Source organism: Canis lupus, chromosome 29, assembly GCF_003254725.2.
Source record: "Canis lupus dingo isolate Sandy chromosome 29, ASM325472v2, whole genome shotgun sequence".
Lineage (NCBI taxonomy): Eukaryota > Metazoa > Chordata > Mammalia > Carnivora > Canidae > Canis > Canis lupus.
Window position 1 is genome coordinate 39648455 of NC_064271.1, and position 15476 is coordinate 39663930.

A 15476-nucleotide genomic window follows, 5' to 3' on the forward strand; every position below is an offset into this window, starting at 1 on the left:
TGACAAGGGCGCTGTGAGGGGAATCCTGCCGCCTGCTCAGAATGGGACGTCCATAATTACCCCAGGACTGCAGTGAGTCCTAGTGCTTTTTTCTTTTTTTTCCATGCTCTAAAACGAACATTTTGTCACTTCCTAAGTCTACTTCTGGATATTGTTGGGGAAAAGTTCCTGGTGTTTGTTGCAGAATGCTCAGATGCAATACAAGCCAGGGCATAACAAGTCAAAACTATGCTCCCCCGCTGTGAGTATCTAAATGCATCCTGTTCCCCCGCATCGACCCTAGTATTAATGGTTCTTTTTTTTTTTCTTTTTTAAAGATTTTATCTATTTATTCATGAGACACACAGAGAGAGGCAGAGACCCAGGCAGAGGGAGAAGAAGCAGGCGCCCTGCGGGGAGCCCGACGCGGGACTCGAACCCAGGACCCCGGGGTCACGGCCTGGGCCGAGGGCAGCTGCTCCACCGCTGAGCCCCCGGGCGGCCCTGCTTCTTTAAAGACTATCACGAAATGCAAGTGTATTTAAGCTGTGTGGGGCGTTAAAAGCCCTCGATTCCACCTAGAAGCTTCTCTCCTGTGAGGACCAAGTGGCTCGGAACCCGGGCGCCCGGCTGAGCTCAGCCTGCGGTGCAAGGGCGCGCGGAGGGGTCGGACCTGGGGCAGGAATCCGACGGGTTCTCCGCCTGGCGGGAGCCACACGAGCCGCGGGGGCCGCGGGGATCCCATCTTCCCCTTCCCGGGGGGCGCGGGGCGGGGGGCAGGCGAGGGGCAGGCGGGGAGGCGGGGGCGCAGGGAGGTCAGGGGGTGGGGCGCAAGGCGGGAGGCCGGGAGGGCGGGGCGTCGAGAGGCCGGGGGGCGGGGCCCCGGGCGGGGGCGGGGCGTCGAGAGGCCGGGGGGCGGGGCCCCGGGCGGGGGCGGGGCGCCGGGAGGCCAGGGGCGGGGCGTCGGGCGGGGGCGGGGCGTCGAGAGGCCGGGGGGCGGGGCCCCGGGCGGGGGCGGGGCGTCGAGAGGCCAGGGGGCGGGGCGATGGGCGGGGGCGGGGCGTCGGGAGGCCAGGGGGCGGGGCGATGGGCGGGGGCGGGGCGTCGGGAGGCCAGGGGCAGGGCCCCGGGCGGGGGGCCGAGGGGCGGGGTGGGGGGGCGGGGGTCAGGAGGCCAGAAGGGCGGGGCTCAAGGCGGGAGGCGGAGAGGGCAGGACGCAAGGCGGGGGGGCAGGAGGGCGGGGCGGGGCGGGGCGCGTCGGCCGTGGGCGGTGCCAGCGCGCGTCGGGCCGTCTTCCTGCGCGCGCAGGCCTGGGTGCGCCCGCAATACGCTCCGGGCGTCCTCCGCTCCCGGCTTCCTGGTTCCCGGGCCCGCGGCGGGACGCGGTTGGCGGCGACACCCGGGGGGCGGGTCAGGAAGTGGGGGCGCGGCGGCCGGAGCGGTCCTGGGGCCGCGGAGGGGGTCGGCGGCGCGGGACCCGGAGGGGCAGCCGGGGCCTCCGCGGAGACGATGGCGGAGGAAGAAGGTGACGGCCCCGGGGTCCCCGCGCCAACCGCCGCCCGAAGTCTCGGGGAGGAGGGGCGGGGGGCCGGGGCGCGGGCTGCGGGCGGGCGGGGGGCGGGGAGGCGACGTGCGGGAGCCCGGCCGGTGCCCCAAGTTCTGTCCGCGGGCGCGGGAAGCAGAGGTGGAGCTTAGAGTTGGGAAGCGGGTCGGAAGAGCCAAAGCTGGGGGGCGGGGAGGGGGATGGAGGGGGATGGAGAGGGACGGGCGGAGGGAGTGCGACGGGGAGGAGGATGGAGAGGAAGACGGGTGCGAGGGGAGGGGGATGGTGGGGATGGGGAGGGAGGCGGCGAGGGGGTGGGGTGCAGGGGAGGGGGATGGAGAGGGGGAGGGGTGCGGGGGGGTGTTGGAGGGGATGGGGAGGGGGGGCGAGGGGGCGGGGTGCAGGGGAGGGGGATGGAGGGGATGGGGAGGGAGGGGTGCGGGGGGGGGGGGGCTAGCCGGGGAGAGAGCAGCGGCTGCGGGCCGTGCTGGCGCGGGACCCAGGCCCCTCCTGCGGGCGGCCGGCGCAGGTGCGTGCAGGAGCGGGTGGGCCGCCGTCCGCCCCCAGGGCTGTGGGGGTCGCGGTCGGGGCCCGGGCGGGCAGCAGGGAGGCGGGGTCCCGGGGGGCGGGGCGGGGCGGGGGCCGCGGGGTGGAGGGGGTGGGAGGGGCTGGGCGCCGCCGGGGCTGCCGAAGCTGGCCGGGACCCCCAGGGCCGCCGCTAACGAAGTGGGTCTCCTCCGTCGTTACTGTTCTTCAAAGGGAAATGCTGCGTACGAGAGAGAAACGGGGAGCCGGAGGGTCGCACCTGCCCGGGGCCGGTGTTGCGGAGCCTCCGGGGCGAGGTACCGTCCCGCCCGCGCCAGCCTCGGGGGCGGTGCACGTGGCGGCTGCGCGGCCCTTTGGGGCCCGGGCCCGGGGCTGGGCGGTGGGGCGGCCGCCTCTGCCCAGGGTGACCCCGGTCCCGGCTCGAGTCCCGCGTCGGGCTCCCCGCAGGGCCTGCCCCTCCTCCGCCTGGGTCTGCCTCTCTCTGGGTCTCTCAGGAACAAATAGATAAAGTCCTTTAAAAAGAAATTAGTATCCTGGGGGGAAGCCTGCCGTGTACCTTCTCGAGTGCACTTGTGCATGCGACCTCCCTGAGGATGAAGCTAACCTGAACCGGGAGTGCGAGGACCGAATGGCAAGAATCCAGCGGGAGACGATTTTTAAGAAATTGTTCTCTGTTCTCTGGCTCGCCGCCCTGTCCCGCTGCTCACACTGGCTTCGTATCCACCGCCTCTTTCTTGAGTTATCAGAGTACTAACGCTGTTCTAAATTTAGGGACTCTCTACCTAAAAACAACCTCGAAATCAAGGCTATTTGTATTTTGTAAGGACGAATGTGATTCCATTTGTTATCACTGGTTCCGGTAGGTGTGTGTTTGTTTATTCATTTTTTTAAAGATTTTATTTATACTTGAGACAGGCAGAGGCCCAGGCAGAGGGAGAAGCAGGCTCCAGGCAGGGACCCCCACGCAGGACTCGATCCCAGGACCCCGGGGTCACGCCCTGGGCTGAAAGCAGATGCTCCACCGCTGAGCCCCCCAGGCGGCCCTGGTTCCTGTAGTTTAAAACATTTCTTTCTTTTTTTAAAAGATTTTGTTTATTTATTCATGAGAGACACAGAGAGAGGCAGAGACACAGGCAGAGGGAGAAGCAGGCTCCACGCAGGGAGCCGGACGCGGGACTGGATCCTGGGTCTCCAGGGTCACGCCCTGGGCCGAAGGCAGCGCTAAGCCACTGAGCCACTGGGGCTGCCCCTAGTTTAAAACATTTCTTGAGGGATCCCTGGGTGGCGCAGCGGTTTGGCTTCTGCCTTTGGCCCAGGGCGCGATCCTGGAGACCCTGGATCGAATCCCACGTTGGGCTCCCGGTGCATGGAGCCTGCTTCTCCCTCTGCCTGCGTCTCTGCCTCTCTCTCTCTGTGACTATCATAAATAAAAAAAATAAAAATAAAAAAAAATAAATAAAACATTTCTTGACTTTTTTTTCTGAATAGTTGCAAATCTGTGGAGTAGGTTGATAAGCTACCTTGTATGTTTCCATGAGCACTTTCATGCTTAAGCTAAAGCATGAAAAAAAATTATTACTGTAATACTAAGTCTTTAATAATATACATCATGCGAAATGAGAAATTATTTTAGGAGATTATAGTTACACTCAAATCAATGTGACATGGAACCAATGAAAAAAAACCATGCCATTTTGTAAAATTTATTTATGGGACATACAGTGAAAAATGATTTTTGATTGTAAAAATCGCTGATAATCAAAAAGCAAATACATTTTTTTAAAAATTTTTATTTATTTATGATAGTCACCGAGAGAGAGAGAGAGTGAGGCAGAGACACAGGCAGAGGAAGAAGCAGGCTCCATGCACCGGGAGCCCGATGTGGGATTCGATCCCGGGTCTCCAGGATCACGCCCTGGGCCAAAGGCAGGCGCCAAACAGCTGCGCCACCCAGGGATCCCCAAATACATTTTATATGGAGCAATTAATGGAGTGAGGTTCTGTTAAAATAGAGTTCCATTCAGCAATTTTTAAAAAAAGATTTTATTTATTTATTCATGACACACACAGTGAGGCAGAGACACAGGCAGAGGGAGAAGCAGGCTCCCTGGGGGGAGCCAGATGTGGGACTTGATCTCGGGACCCCAGGGTCCTCCCCTGGGCTAAAGGCAGATGCTCAACCACTGAGCCACCCAGGTCCCCCCATTCAACAATTTTTTAGTTCCATAAACATTTGAGTGCCTACTGTGTTAGGTGCTGGGGATACAGCAGTCAACAATAAATGAGTATTTGTATTTTATTTACCATAATAATTCTTGTAATATTTATGGCAAACATGTCTATGTGTTAGGCATTCTGAGTGCTTTACATTTATTTGGCACTCTACAAATTGTTTTCAAAATACGTATTGTATTAAAATTAGAGTAAATGGGGACCTCCTGGGTGGCTCGGTCAGTTGAGTGCCTTCAGCTCAGGTCATGATCTCTGGGTCTTGGGATCAAGCCCTGCACCATGCTGAATGGGAGCCCACTTCTCTCTCTCCCTTTGCCCCTCCCCATCATCCATATTCTCTCTCTTCCCCTCAGATAAATAAAAAAATCTTTTTAAAAATGAAACTCTGTGGTCTGCTTTACTTGTATCTAGATGTTCCCTATATCTTTTTTGCTTATCTTCACATTCACTTGGATGTATTTCATTGTCCCACTATTAACTCTGGGTGAATGATTTTTTAAGACTCTCCTCTGGCAAAAAAAATGTCTTCCTTGATGCGGTAGAGGGTCAGGTTGTTCACATTGGTATTTCCTGAAAGAAATGTTAGAGCGCAAAGAAAGAAGTGGCAGCTTTGAGTACAGCAGTATTAACACTTCATTTAGAAATTGCTGTTATGTAGTCTGGATGGACATTTGCAGGCCTATTTGTAGCTCTGCTAACTATCTCATGTGGAGAGCACTAGACCAGAGCCTGAAATAGTGGGTTATTTTTGTGTCTGTGTTATCATTTTCATTTAGTTTGACTTTTTCTTAACAATGCTAAAGATGTAAGAGGGAGAAGAAACTTAAATTCTATCCTAGAGCTTTCCCTATCAGAGTTAATCTAAATCATTCATTGCTTTGGCCTTTGCTGCTTTTCCACCGAGAGATTCCTGGGTTTGCATTTCAATTATGAAGTTATGAGATCAGTATAAAGAAAATTAGGTGAAATCTGGATCTAGTCAGTTTTGTTTCTCGGTGACAGGTAAAAAAAATAAATTTACTTATTTATTTATTTATTACTATTATCTATTTATTTATTTAAAACTATTTACTTAAAAAAATTAAAACTATTTGTTTATTATTTATTTATTTAAAACTAGACTCCATGGCCAGCATGTGCCATCCACATCATTGCAAATGGCAAGATTTCATCCTTTCTGAGATGATTTCATCATCTTTCATTATAGTTGAATAATATTCTACTGTATATATACGCCACGTCTTCTTTATCCATTCATCTGTCAATGGACATCTGGCCTCTTTCCATATTTTGGTTATTGTGGACATTGCTGCTATAATCATTGAGGTGCATGTGCCCCTAAATCCTTGTTTTTGTTGGGTGCTTTTAAATTTTGCTTTATCTCACAGCAGAGGAAAATTAAAAAGGCATCATGAAAAAGAAATACAGTAATCTGTATCAATTGACCCAGATTTGTGTGCAAAAATACTGAAAATCTGGGGCCTTTAGGTGGCACAGTCAGTTGAGCGTCCAGTTCTTGGTTTTGTTTTGTGTTGTGATCTCAGGGTCATGGGATGGAGCCCAGTGTTGGGCTCCATGCTAGGTGCGGAAGCCTACTTAAAAAAAGAAAAAGATATCTCTAGGAAGAAAAGTAGTTAGGTTGAATATAGTAAATTTTTGTTTCATTTAGAATTTAGTTTGCTGGTTTGGAGATACTTTCTGCTTTACTTTTTATTTTTTTAAGATTTTATGTATTTATTTGAGAGAGAGTGTGCACGAGCAAGAGTGAGGGACAGACAGGGAGAAGCAGACTCTCTACTGGGAGCCTGATGCGGGACTCTGTCCCAGGATCCCGGGATCATGACCCCAGCCAAAGGAAGATGCTTAACTGACTGAGCACACAGGCACTCCTGGGTTCCATTTTTTATCAGACATAAAAGGGTAGCCTAATACTGGGAAATTTTCTGACGGCTTCCCACATACAGGGATATGCCATTTCTAATACCTAAACTGTGCAATGGTAATATCACAGCACTGTGAAATTCTGCAGAACTGCAAGATTATTTTAAAAATGAAGTATAGTCTTATGATCAATGTATTGTATTATATTTTGAATGATAAAAAAATTGTTAACCCTTGAATGATGAGTGTGATACTCTCAGGAAACTAGAATAATACACTAATATATTAAATAACACCTTGCTCCCCAGTTATTCTGGAAAGGAGTTTACTTATTTTGGAATATTTTGAAAATAACATTATCTCAGGAGAAGAGCTTATTGATTTATCAGTAGAACTCTGAAAGCACAGCTAGAAGACACAGTCTAAATCTTTTTGTAGGAAAAACAGTTTTTCTGTCTAAATGAATGATTTATTCAATTGTGAAAAGTTATCTTTTGTACTAAAAGGTCTCCAGCTGACTTCTGCCTTAGTATAACAAAAGTGGATTCTTTTGGGTTATAGATTAGAAGAACAACTTGATACACATGTTGCAATAACATCTTAAATATTTTAAGGACCAACAGTAGAACTGCGCCAAAGAAAAAAGCTGAAGTCTTCAGAAAATAAGGAATCTGCCAAAGAAGAGAAGATCAGTGACACTCCAATTCCTGAAAAAGCCCCGAAACGTAAGTTAATTTGGAGTTTTTGTGCTATTACAAGAATGGCTTTTTGTATCCTAGGTATTCTATATTAATATATTTTTTTTAATTTAAAAATTCATTTGAGAGAGAGACAGAGTACCAGCAGGGGGAGAGGCAGAGGGAGAGGGAGAAGCAGACTCTCCACTGACATGGGCATGTTCCCAGGACCCGGAGATCAGGACCTGAGCTGAAAGCAGACATGTAGCCATCTGAGCCACCCAGGCACCCTTGTTTTATATTAATATTTTAAATGTGTATAACTACTTTGAGATTAATTATATTGTGTTATCAGTCAACTTTCATTGGTTTTGTTGTAGTACAACTCTAAATCTCACAGTTTTACAAAAAACACTTATTTCTGACTAATGTTCCATGTTGTGGCTTCAGGTTGGCTGGTGTAGCTTCATGTGTCATGAAGGAACGCCCCTTACTTGGGATGTTTTCTTGGGCCCGATGAAAAGAGCAGGAGAAGAGGCAGCACGGTCTCTGAAATTTTCTGCTGAACTGGCACTCTGTCACTTGTACTCACATTCTGTTGACCCAAAGTCCTATAATCAATCCAGAGTGAGATGGAGAAGTACACTCTGACTACAGGGAAGCATTGCAAGCCACATGGTAGTGGGCAGAGATGATTAATCCTTTTATAGGAAAGGACAAAATAAGTGGGAATAATAATATAATAGTCTACCACATTCTTTCCTTTTGGTCATAAATATTTACTTTTCTTCCTCAAACAAAATATACTCACTACCTCTCTGACCCCAAGGAAGATACTCAGTCTTACCCAGTCCTGGCAGCAGTCTTGAGGCCCAAGGTCTTCTTATCTCTGTCAGGGCCAGCTGTGTTTCATTCTAGTCCAGAGACCAGTGAATTAAAAAGTTAAGTTATGTGCTTTATGTTAGGGGTCCCCAAGACCACTCCCATATTTGATGATTAACTGGAAGGACTTGCAGGTCTCAGAATATTTACAGCTATGATTTATTACAGTGAACAATACAAAACAAAATCAGCAAAGGGAAAAGGCCAGTGGGCTAAAGTCTGTAAGGAAATAGGCATAAGCTTTCCTGATTCTTTTTTTTTTTTTAATATTTTATTTAATCATGAGAGAGAGAGAGGTAAAGACACAGGCGAATGGAGAAGCAGGGAGCCTGATGTGGGACTCAATCCCGGGACTCTAGGATCATGCCCTGGGCCAAGGGCAGGCGCCAACCGCTGAGCCACCCAGGAGTCCCGCTTTCCTGATTCTTTTCCTAATGGAGTCACACAGGATGCGCCTAACTCTTTCAGCATCAAATTGTAACATTTGTAAAGTTTTGTGTACCAGGGAAACTCAGTAATGACTGCACACAATTGGTTTATTTTTTTTTCCCTTAAGATTTTATTTATTTATTAAGAGAGAGAGAAGAGCATGAGCAAGCACACACAAGCCAGGAGGAGGGGTAGAGGGAGAGGGAGACTCCACGCTGAGCAAGGTGTGTGACGCGGGGCTCAATCTCAGGATCCTGGGATCATGACCTGAGCTGACAGCCACCCAGGTGCCCCTGCAGTTTTTATTGGCGGCTGGTCATGTCCCCTCTACCTACCACATACCAAAACTAGATTCCCAGAAGGAAAGCAGCAAACATGAACCACATGGTTTGTACATACAGGTCAGGCACAGTAAACTAACTGATGAGAGAATGGTGGGAACCCTCCTGAAATCCAAGTTCCCAGATTCCAACAAAGAGCTTACCTTGCAAGCAGGCTTTTCTCCACAGAGCAGTTGCAGGGCTGCTGTGTTAACTTTTCTGCACAGGCCCCCTCTCCCAGTATACATTGTTGGACAGGGACAGGATAAGCAAAATAAATGCTTCCATTCAGAAAGAGGAAGAGTGAGAGGCATATCAGCCATTGGTCCATAACAGTTTTAAAATCCTACCAGATGGATATGAGGGCTTCTTACTCTGGGGTAGGGATGTTTCTTGATTAAGCCCCAGTTGTTTCCTTGGGAGTAGCTTCCCAGCTCATTGTACTCTGTGGTTCCTGGTTCCACCCTCTGGAGGTCCTTCCTTTTCTATTATCCTACTGAACTATATATGAGCATGGCTTTGTAGAATGTGCCATCCAGATAGTGCAGCGTTCCCTTCTTACAGCCTCCTTCCGCCCACACACACAGTTTTCCCTATTACTAACATTTTGTATTAGGATGGTATTTTTGTTATAGATCATGAACCAATATTAATACACTATTTTTAAATAAGACCCAGACTTTATTTGGATTTGCCTAGCTGCTACCTAATGTTCTTTTTCTATTCCAGGATCCCACTAATGTTCTTTTTCTATTCCAGGATCCCACATTACATTTAGTTGGCATGTCTCCTCAGACTCCTTTTGGGGCTTTCCTTGTTTTCAGTGACCTTGACAGTTCTGAGGAATCCTGGTTAGGTGTATTTAGGATGCTCTTCTATTGGAATATGTTTGCTGTTTTTCTCATTAGACTGGGGTTATAGGTTTTGGGGAGGAAGAATGCAGAGTTAGAATGCCATTTTCCTCACATCATATCAAGGGTACATACTACCTTTTGATTACTTTTTAAAAATAGAAGTGCATAAATATAAATATCATCTACATCTGATTACTTTTAATATGCTTTTTCAGATGTATTATTTCAGCGCTTTGCAAAGATTTTCATTGGCTGTCTTGCAGCAGTTACTAGTGGTATGATGTATGCTCTCTATTTATCAGCATACCATGAACGGAAATTCTGGTTTTCCAACAGGCAGGTAAGAAGAAAGAATTTTGAGCATATGGAAGTTGTTTTAGTATTTAATTTTAATCTAAGTAATGTGTTTTTCAGGGAGCCAAAATACATATTTGTGATAAGTATGACAAGTGCTTTCTTATTTACAGGAATTAGAAAAAATGTTGTAGGAACTATTTTGAGAACACAGTCATAGCATCAACCTCAAAAAATTTAGTACAGTGTATTTCCGGGCTATGTAATAGAAGCTATGAGGATGCTTTCCTTCATGCAACTCCTTTACGTGGGGCTTTTGATGACAGTGAAATGTTACGGAGTTTAGTCACACTTTCAGTAGTTTTGGTTGTTTCTGTTGTTTACATTTCCAAAACAATCTGTAGAAGTTTTGGTAGTAAAATAGTAATTTTTAGATCATGGGATTAGAATGTTTTGGGGGCTTGGAAATTATTAACATGCATGACAGTATTTATTAAGATGTCTCTTCATATTAGTATGTTTAATGTCTGGTTTTAAATCATGTGTATTCCATAGACCCTTAGTCACTCTGGCTACTTATGTAATTCATAATTTAACCTTTGAGTAAATTTGTTCTCTTTTACAATCAGATACATATCTTTCATGCATTGACAAAATCCACAGTGTTACAGGTTGACTCTAAGAGCTTTTTCCTTTTTAGTCCAAACTGTTTGTTTGTTTGTTTGTTTGTTTTAAGATCTTATTTATTTTATTCATGAGAGACACAGAGAGAAAGGCAGAGACAGGCAGAGGGAGAAGCAGGCTCCCTGCAGGGAACCCGAGATGGGACTCAATCCCGGGACTTGGGATCACGCCCTGAGCCAAAGGCAGATGCTCAATCAATGAGCCACCCATGTGTTCCTGTTGTTCTTATTTTTGAGCAATAGTCAAGCTGACTGGATGTTTTTAAGCTATCGATTGACCTAATCCTCCCAAAACACCAAAACATTTAGCTGATTAATTACCTTTATTGATCTGACAAAAGCTATAACTATAGCATATCCTATTTCCTTGAAAATGTTATACATATTAACTATTAGGAGTTTTCAATACAGGATGTACAGTAGGATTATCTGATGAGCTTTTAAAAAACAACCTCCCTCTCAGATTTTTACATGGGATGGGGGTGGAGGGGTAATCTAGGATCAGCATTTCAAAAGATGTCTAAGCAAATCTGTTGTGTAGGCAGAATCGAGAACAACCAAGAGTTTGAAAACATCGAAGTCATTTTTAAAACACTGTGTATGAGTCAGGAACATTGACTTTACCTGGGAACTTTCTCAGAATTGCAGATTCTCAGGCCCCACTTTAGAAGCAGAATCTAATCAGAGATCTTTTAATAAGATCTCTAGGACTTTCATAAGGACATTAAATTTGAGAAGCATTGATTAACAATTTACATATTTGAAATCTTAGAAAGAAATCTGTTTCCATTCATAAAGAATCATTTAAAGGAAATTTATCAGATTTTTTTGTTAAGGAAATTTATTTAGATTAATAAGCTCTGAAGGAGGAAAAAAAATTCAACAATCAAGTAGATCTGGGAAAGATTTCCTCTTGGAGATTGACAATATATAAGGTATACTGAAACTCTGAAAAGTCTTGCAATAAAGAAACCCATTAATTTTTTTCTTTTTTTTTTTTTAAGATTTTATTTATTTATTCGTGAGAGACACACAGAGAGGGAGACAGGCAGAGACACAGGCAGAGGGAGAAGCAGGCTCCCTGCAGGAAGCCTGTTGTGGGACTTGATCCCAGGACTCCGGGGTCACGCCCTGAGCCGAAGGCAGGCGCCTAACCACTGAGCTACCCAGGCGTCCCCATTAATTTTCTTTAATGCTGCCTTTGCACAACTTATTTAACCATAGAACTCTTTAGGTAACACCTATTTATATCTTAGGAAATTCTGTTTATCAAACTTAGGAATAAATGCTCTGATATCTTTTGTTTTATATTAATTGATAAATATGCATGAAAATAAACGAGTTTTGTTTTCAAAGACTATAGATTTATGAAAGCATGGTTTGTCATACAATGCACAAAACTTTTCAGTTCTGTATAGCCCAATATTTTAGTAATAATATTTTTAAAGATTTATTTATTTATTTATTTTGATAGAGACTATGTGTGTGTGCGCGCACACGTATACACTTGTGGCGGAGGGGCTGAGGGAGAGAATCTCAAGCTGACTCCTCACTCAGCATGGAGCCCAGTGCAGGGCTCAGTCTCACCACCCTGAGATCATGATTTGAGCTGAAATCAAGAGTCGATTACCTGACTAAGCAATGCAGACACCCGTATAGCCCAGTTTTAGGAACTTAAGATTTACTTATATTTCTGGAAGTTCTTTTGAAAAACACTGATTACATATTTGCTACTCTTGAAAAGAGTTAAGGGTTTACAGTTCTGGATATATAGGGAAATAGAAAAAGCAATAGGAAATACTAATTTCTCCTTAAACTTCTCTTTTTATTATAGACTTTAATACCTCAACCATCATTTTTTATTACTTATCTTACTATTCTTGCTGTCCTAAGGGCATTTTTTCTGGTTTTCCTTCTAGATTTTCCTTATACATAATAGGGAAATGACTTATGAGCTGCAATCCATTTTACTTTATTTTTATTTTATTTTATTTATTTTATTTTTATTTTTATTTTTATTTTTATTTTTATTTTTATTTTTATTTTTATTTTATTATTTTTTTTATGAGAGACATAGGGAGGCAGAGACACAGGCACGGGGAGAAGCAGGCTCCATCCAGGGAGCCTGATGCGGGACTCGATCCCAGGATCCCAGGGTCATGCCCTGAGTTGAACGCATTCATTCAACCACTGAGCCACCCAGGTGTCCCTAGAATCCATTTTAAACCCTTATGGTTTTTTTCTTTTTAAGATTTATTTATTTGAGAAAGAAACATGTAAGCAGGAGGAGGGGCAGAGGGGGAGAGAGAGAGAGAGAGAGAGAGAACAATAGGATTTCAAGCTGACTCTGCTGAGCACAGAGCCCTATGCAGGGCTCAGTCTCATGACCCTGAGATCATGACCCAAGCCAAAATTGAGGTGGATGCTAACTGACTGAGCCACCCAGATGCCCCAAACCTTAGGTGTTTCATTAAAATGACTGCCAGATTATTGAAAATTTAACCTCTGTAATGTGGCCACTAATGACCAAAGGAAAATTCAAACATTTCTTTGAATAAAGGATAAATAAATAGCATTAATTTAGAAGAGGAGAGAGAAAGATTGCATTTGAAATTTAGGATACTGGTATTTAAATAATCATTTCATTTTCTTGTAGGAACTTGAACGAGAAATCACATTTCAAGGTGACAGTGCCATTTATTACTCTTATTATAAAGATATGTTAAAAGCACCCTCATTTGAAAGAGGTATGATAACCACATTTGTATTTTTTTCTTAATTAAACTCTACCCCCAACTTGGGGCTCAAACTCAGGACCCTGAGATCAAGAGTCATATGTTCTACCGACTGAGCCAGCTAGGTACCTCCCATGTTTGTATTTTTAATAACAACGTTTTTCTAAAATACATTGTCCTATATGGGAGCCCTTGAATGTGGAGATTTGTCTTAGAATATAAGCATTATTCTTTCTTATACTTAATAAAAACATTGGAAAAATGCACAGTGTGTTATGTTTTGAGATTTTTCTTAGTAATAATTTAAAATATTTAATGAGCTTTGAATGATATATTTAATATTGTAAAAGCAGAATAATCTGGAGAAAAATTTTTCTGTCTCTAGGTGTTTATGAATTGACACACAATAACAAAACTGTATCTCTGAAGACAATAAATGCAGTGCAGCAAATGTCTCTATATCCAGAACTTATCGCCAGTGTTTTATATCAAGCAACTGGTAGCAATGTATGTTTCTTTTGACTTTAATATTTATTTTTTACATATTTACAAATAACTAAAATTATTCAATGTTGTCCTATTATCTCCTCTCTTTTTTTCTAATTAGGAGATTATTGAGCCAGTATATTTCTATATTGGCATTGTTTTTGGATTGCAAGGAATATATGTTACTGCTTTATTTGTTACAAGTTGGCTTATGAGTGGAACATGGCTAGCAGGGATGCTTACTGTTGCGTGGTTCATTATTAACAGGTAAGAAATGTTTAAGTGAAGTTTTACAGTTTTTTTTTTTTTTTAAAGATTTTATTTATTTATTTATTCATGAGAGACAGAAACACAGGGAGAGGGAGAAGCAGGCTCCATGCAAGGAGCCAGATGTGGGACTCGATCCCGGGTCTCCAGGATCATGCGCTGAGCTGAAGGCGGTGCTAAGCCACTGAGCCACCAGGCCTGCCCAGTTTTACAGTTTTCTTATGGCTGTGGTATTTGGTTCTAAAAATGCCACCCCCCCCCAAAAAAAATAAAATAAAAATGCCACCTCCCAAGTATTCCACACCCTAATCCCCACCTGTGAATATGATGAGGAATCATTCCTGTGATTGTTTAGTTAAATGGCACAATTGACCTTCAGGTAGGAAGATTACCTGGTGGACCTGATCTAATCAACCAGATGAGTCATTAAAGGTAGAGCTCTTTCTCCGCCTGGTGCAGAAGGGGAGGTCAGAGATATTTGAAGCAGGAGATGGATTGCTGCTCTGTTGCTGGTGTGAAGTGAGGAGGAAATGAATTTTGCCAGTAAGCCTGTATGAGAGGACCGCAAGCCCGGGATGAGAACGGCAGGCCTGGCTGATGTTTTGCTTTTAGCTTAGGGAGGCCCTGAGCAGAGTATTCAGACATACTGGGGTAGGTTTGTGAGCTAATAAATGTATGTTGTTTTAAGCCTATACATTTGTGGTCCTTTGTCATGCGACAACTGAAGGAGAGCCCATCTACCTCATATCTCTTTTTTGTCAGACATAGTAACATTGGCATACATGGATATGCCTTTTCTTTACTCTTTTATTTAATTTAAAATTTTTTAAAGATTTATTTATTTATTTACTTATGATGGTGGGGGGGCTGAGACACAGGAGGAGGGAGAAGCAGGCTCCATGCCGGGAGCCCAACGTGGGATTTGATCCCGGGACCAGGATCGCGCTCGGGGCCAAAGGCAGGTGCCAAACCGCTGAGCCACCCAGGGATCCCCTACTCTTTTATTTAAAACTGATGACACAATTTCATGAAAAGAAGGAAGAGGCATCAGATACATTACTATCACCACAGATAAGGATTCTGTAATGATCTATCACAGAGTACTTGGAATTAATAAGCTCATCACTTTTGGTAACCAGAGCAGCCTCCGTTCTTTAATTGTGAGTAAAAAAGAGAGTAGGCAATGAGCGCTTCTTTGAAATGGAAGGCTGGTATGAGAGAGAAATATTTTCTTGGCATTGGTCATTGTCAAAAGTTTATTTTTGAAGGATGAATATTCTTTCATTCCTTAACACTTTTCTCCCCTAAAACTTACCATTACCAAATTTTTTTAAACGAAACATTTCTTCTGTTATAACATTGACCTTTGGGGATCCCTGGGTGGCTCAGCGGTTTGGCGCCTGCCTTCGGCCCAGGGCGTGATCCTGGAGTCCTGGGATCAAGTCCCACGTCGGGTTCCCTGCATGGAGCCTGTTTCTCCCTCTGCCTGTGTCTCTGCCTCTGTCTCTCTGTCTCTCTCATGAATAAATAAATAAAATCTTTAAAAGAAAAAAAAAAAAACATTGACCTTTGGCAATTGCCAAATAAAAAATATGATACTTTCAAGTTACTGAGACTCAGCATTAAGGTCTGTGTCTCTTCCTGGGATTTGTCTACACTTAGTCACAT

The 15476-nt window shown here is 44.8% G+C and overlaps 1 protein-coding gene across 6 annotated transcripts in view; it reads left to right on the forward strand.

Annotated features, from left to right (window-relative positions):
- Nucleotides 1-1309: 1309 nt before the first annotated feature.
- The window catches only part of DPY19L4 (dpy-19 like 4), a 62388-nt gene continuing 48221 nt past the window's right edge, over nucleotides 1310-15476 (forward strand). Inside the window, exons 1-6 of one of the 6 annotated variants that reach the window (XM_025433485.3) lie at nucleotides 1310-1504; nucleotides 6796-6906; nucleotides 9559-9683; nucleotides 12977-13067; nucleotides 13441-13562; nucleotides 13663-13808. In XM_025433485.3, the coding sequence (XP_025289270.1) occupies nucleotides 1489-1504; nucleotides 6796-6906; nucleotides 9559-9683; nucleotides 12977-13067; nucleotides 13441-13562; nucleotides 13663-13808 (611 nt within the window). In that variant the 5' untranslated portion in view covers nucleotides 1310-1488. Of the gene's footprint in view, nucleotides 1505-2194; nucleotides 2365-2530; nucleotides 2928-5392; nucleotides 5627-6795; nucleotides 6907-9558; nucleotides 9684-12976; nucleotides 13068-13440; nucleotides 13563-13662; nucleotides 13809-15476 lie in introns of those variants that run through there. The other 5 variants (XM_025433484.3, XM_035708488.2, XM_035708489.2 and 2 more) reach the window with 5 other exon arrangements.